Source organism: Belonocnema kinseyi, chromosome 10, assembly GCF_010883055.1.
Source record: "Belonocnema kinseyi isolate 2016_QV_RU_SX_M_011 chromosome 10, B_treatae_v1, whole genome shotgun sequence".
Taxonomy (NCBI): domain Eukaryota; kingdom Metazoa; phylum Arthropoda; class Insecta; order Hymenoptera; family Cynipidae; genus Belonocnema; species Belonocnema kinseyi.
Genome location: NC_046666.1, coordinates 10,573,415 through 10,578,057, shown reverse-complemented (window position 1 = coordinate 10,578,057; position 4,643 = coordinate 10,573,415). Strand labels below are relative to the sequence as shown.

At 31.5% G+C, this 4,643-nt stretch overlaps 1 protein-coding gene and 1 pseudogene across 1 annotated transcript in view; both read right to left on the bottom strand.

Annotated features, from left to right (window-relative positions):
• Positions 1 to 981: 981 nt before the first annotated feature.
• Positions 982 to 1,123, bottom strand: LOC117182392 (annotated as a pseudogene).
• Positions 1,124 to 4,122: 2,999 nt separating this feature from the next.
• LOC117181617 (INO80 complex subunit B) overlaps positions 4,123 to 4,643 on the bottom strand; it is a 40,333-nt gene continuing 39,812 nt past the window's right edge. The window contains exon 6 of the mRNA XM_033374482.1: positions 4,123 to 4,445. Coding sequence (XP_033230373.1) covers positions 4,310 to 4,445 — 136 coding nt within the window. The 3' untranslated portion in view covers positions 4,123 to 4,309. The remainder of the gene's footprint in view (positions 4,446 to 4,643) is intronic.

Here is a 4,643-nt window from a genome sequence, read left to right as displayed (position 1 = left end):
TTCTTTAAAATTAACAATATATTGATGTATACAAACGTTCTTTAGTGCTTTTTATTTTATGTGTCAAAGTTTAAACACGATATCTCAATTCGTGTGGACGCAATGAACACCAAAAAAAATGGTCATAACCGGGGACTAGTTTGGTCACGTGGTCACCGAAGAGCATGCCCTTAAGGCTTTTCCTAGAAACGGGATAATAGTAGGGGAATGAGGAGTGGGGAATTAAGGGGAAAATAGTAAAGAAGTGAGCGGAGGGTAGGTCGGGGAAACAAGGCTGATGAGGAGTATGGAAGTAGGTTATTTCAGGTGACTTCGGGGTGAGGGAAAATGAGGAAAAGGGAACCCAGCAAACATGGTTACAGAACAGATCTGTAACTGTTCAAGAAGAGAAAAGAACGTGTTCTAGAACAGGTCACGAACATTCGAGTAACTATGTCATCCCCCATACGCTGAAATAATTCTGTAAGTGTTCTATAAAACGCTGTGACATACGATCTGTAACATTTCTAGAACATTTCTAGAACATTTCTAGAACATTTTGAGAACATTTCTAGAACATTTCTAGAACAGTTCTAGAACATTTCTAGAACAGTTCTAGAACATTTCTAGAAAATTTCTAGAACATTTCTAGAAAACTTTGAGAACATTTCTAGAACATTTCTAGAACAATTCTAGAACTCGGTTACCAGTGTTATTTAATAATTCTGTAACAGATCTAAAACGCTGTGACAACCGATTTGTAATATTTCTAGAACAATTCTATAACTCAATTGCAAATGTTGTATAACAGTTCTATAACAGTTCTATAACACTTCTAGGACTGTTATTTATCAAATATGGAAGTGTTATGTACCCCTCACAGTGATAGGATATCCCGGGATGTTCAATTTGACCCTCTAATGTCCCGGATTATTCCAAGGGTAACTCTTCGAAATATCTTGCAAGGCGGAAATTTTAATATCCCCATGGATATATTTTGATGCGGGATAGCGCGTATGCAGTCCCGACTAACAAAAATTATACGTCCGAGATATCCACATTAGGGATATTCGCAAAGGTCAGCTGAACCATAGTGTTAGCGAACTAATCTTTGTTCCTAATTCGTTCTAGAACACACTTGTAACAGGGTTCTAGAACTTCGATATAACACTGTTACGGCGCAGTTCTAGAATAAACGTGAAACAAATATTACAGAGCGTCTGTGATCAGTGTGTTCTAGAACAATTTCATAGCAACTGTTACAGAACAGTACTGTCACGTAGTTCGAGAACAGTTCTGCCACAATTTTTTCATTGTTCTACAACACTGTTACCTTTTTGTTTTAGAACATTTCGGTCACAATTTTGTCACAGTGTTCTAGAACACTGTTACCTTTTTGTTCTAGAACAGATCTGTCACCATCTTGTAACAACTGTTATAGAACACAGTTCCTTTTTTGATCTGGAACAGGTACAGAATGTGTTTGCTGGGAAGTAGGGAAAGTGAGGGGAGGATAAAAGGCGAGGTGAGAGATAATTATGGAACGAGTAATTGCAAAAACTAAGGAGGGGAGCAAGGCAAATGAAGGCAGACTAAGTATGGGGAGCAAGGAAAATGAGGTATGGGGAAATAAGAGGAAATTAGGCGTGGGGAAGTAAAGGGGAATTATATCAGGAAAGAATATGGCACATGTAATAGGGAAACTTAGCGGAGGAAAATATGGGAATCAAGGCGAATACGGCAAGGGGAAGTAGATACAGTTAGGAGAAATGAGGGATGGAAAAGTTTTATTAACTGAAATACGGGTGGTGAGGGGAAATAAGGGATGAGAAAGTGAGGGAAAGTAAAGGAATTGAGGGAAGTAGTAATAGGGAAACAAAGTAAATAAGGCTGGGACGTAAATAAAGTTAAAAGAAATGAGGAGAGGAGATGATGGATGAGGGGGTAGTGAGGAAGAGGTAAAATGGGAAATGAGGAAATAAGTAGAAGGACAGTAATTAAGAATATAGGATGTAGATGTAGTAAGGGAAAAGGAGGGGAAGAGAAGTAAACGGAAAATAGATCAGGAAAGTAGAGGAAAATAGGATAGGAAAGTAGAGGAAAATAGGATAGGAAAGTAGGTGAACATAGTGTAGGAAAGTAGGGGAGAATAGGGTGCGTTAGCAGAGAGAAAGTGGTTTCTGAGGGAGAGAAGTAGGGGAAGCGGAGTATAGACTGGAGAAGGGAAAGAAGGAGTAAGAAGAAGTTGGCTACAAGAGAGAAAGAGAATGAGTAAGAATTTATGGAGTAAAGAGTAGATGGGATCAAGAAAAGCAATAAAGACGAGAGAATAGGAAGTAGGTGATTTCAGGAGAAACTAGGGGCGAGGAAGCGAGAAGAAATAACGGGAAGGGAAATAGCGGAAATGAGGCGAAATTAGAGAAGGGTAAATGGCAAAGTGATAGGAAATTGTGGCAGTGGGAAATATAGCTCAGATAATAGGAGAACTGAGAGGGGAGCAAGGAAAATAAGTGGAGGTAGGAGAGGCAAGGCAAATGAGGGGAGAAAAGAGAGGGTAAATTATGGCACATATAATGGGGAAACTTATGGGAGAGAAAGTGGGAAGAGAAAGGCAAATGAGTGGAGGGAAAGTGGGTAAAGTGAGAAAAAATTATGGGTGGGGCAGTGACGGAAAGTTATGGGGACTGGAGTATGGCTAGTGAGGGAAAATAAGGAATGGGGAAGTGAGGAGAGGCGAAACTACTTTCTTCAAAATAAATTTTTTTGGTAAAGACTCATAATTTTAATTAAAAATTGTATTTTTTTGTTTGTTAAAAATTAATTTTTTAATGGAAGAACTTTTTTGATGAAAATTCGTATTCTTATGTTAAAAATTCAACTGTTTTGCAGAAAATTCATTTATTTGGCTTTTTAATTCATCAATTTTGTAGAAAACTGAACTATTTGGTACAAAATTGAATTGTTTTGTAGAAAAATATATTTTTTCTTTTTAAAATTAATTCTTTTCGATAAAAATGTATCAACTTCATTTTATGTTAAAAATTATTCTTTTTAAGTTTAAAAATTCAACTATATAGTTAGAAAAAATTTTAAGGAAAAAATATGAACTAAAAATTAAACAAATAAAATTTAGACTAAAATTACATCCATTGTTGAAAATATTGAGTTTTCAATTGATGTAATTTTTTGAAAATTCAACTATTTGGTTGCAAATGTATATATTTTGTTGAGGATTCATCTTTTCGGTAGAAAATTAGTATTCTGTATTACAAATTGATATTTATTATTTTTCAAAATTTTAGAAAATAAGTTGAACAGTTTTTAAATTAGTTTCAATTTCCCTTTTCTCTTGGAAAAAATGAATTTTGAATCAAATAGTTAAATTTTCAACAACAAAAAATGATAATGAATAAAATAAAAATATATAAAAAATTAGTTTTGAACCAAACAATTTCATTTTTAACGGAAAAGGTGAAATTTCTACTAAAAGAAAAATTTTCGAACATCTTGTAATTTGATTCGAAATATTCATAAAATTTTGGAAACTATTTCAAAGTAAAAAACTGTTTAAAAATTTTTCAGATTTTTTTGGACATTTATAGAAATCTTTTTAAATTTTTGTAAATTTTCTTTATTTTTATATTATTTATTATTATTTATATTTATTTATTTTTTTAAATTGAAAATCATTTATAATTTTCCTCGGAATATCTTTTAAAATAATAATAATATTTCATCAATTGAAAAAAAATCGCAAAATATCTAAACTTTCTAAATATCTTTTTAAATAATGGCCTTTTTCCTATTTTTTTTTATTTTAGCATAATTAGAAAATTTTTCTGGATTCTTTTTGTAAAATTTTGAAAATATTTTCAAATATTCTCCTAGAATGAGATTATTCAATTTTTCGTCACAACCTTCATCCAAAGTTTTTAAAAAAAGTAAAAAAATTAAACTACATTAAATTTAATGTACTTACAAATAAAACAAATAATATTAAAAATGTCAAAACACCATTTAAAAAATATAATTTATTAATAATTATCTTAATAATAAACATAAATTCTGAGCAAATAAATTTGGAAATTAATTATCTAACATTATTCAATTGAACAATCACAATTCAAAGTTCTAAAAATTACCCAATATTTTTTTTTCATATCAAGAAAAATATCATTAGACTAAATAGTATGAGTAATCCTAAGAATTCATCTTTGGGAAGTCAATTATTTACAAATTTAATATATAATTTATCTACTTACTGTCAGAATTTCTTACAAGAATTTTTTTTTCATAATAAATGTATAAAGTAAATCATATAAATTAAAATCTAAACTAATATTGTTGCTAAATTAGCCTTGTAACATTGTAAACTGCACAAAGGGACGCCAGTCTTTGAACATGAATACTTTTTTGGTTGAGTACATTGAGGCCGTCCACATAAAACCGGAGCTAAAGGTTCCGCTCTGGAAACAAAAAATTATTCGCAAAAATGTGAATAATGTCACATTTTTTAATTTTCGATTGTACATAGTCTGGGTGCGGTTCCTGCTGCCTGCATTTTTTTTCTTTCTTTTTTTTATTTCATTCAAATTTTTTCTCATTGCAATTTACTATCGAATGTGTTTAAATTAATCTAAAATATTAATTTTTAACCATAATAA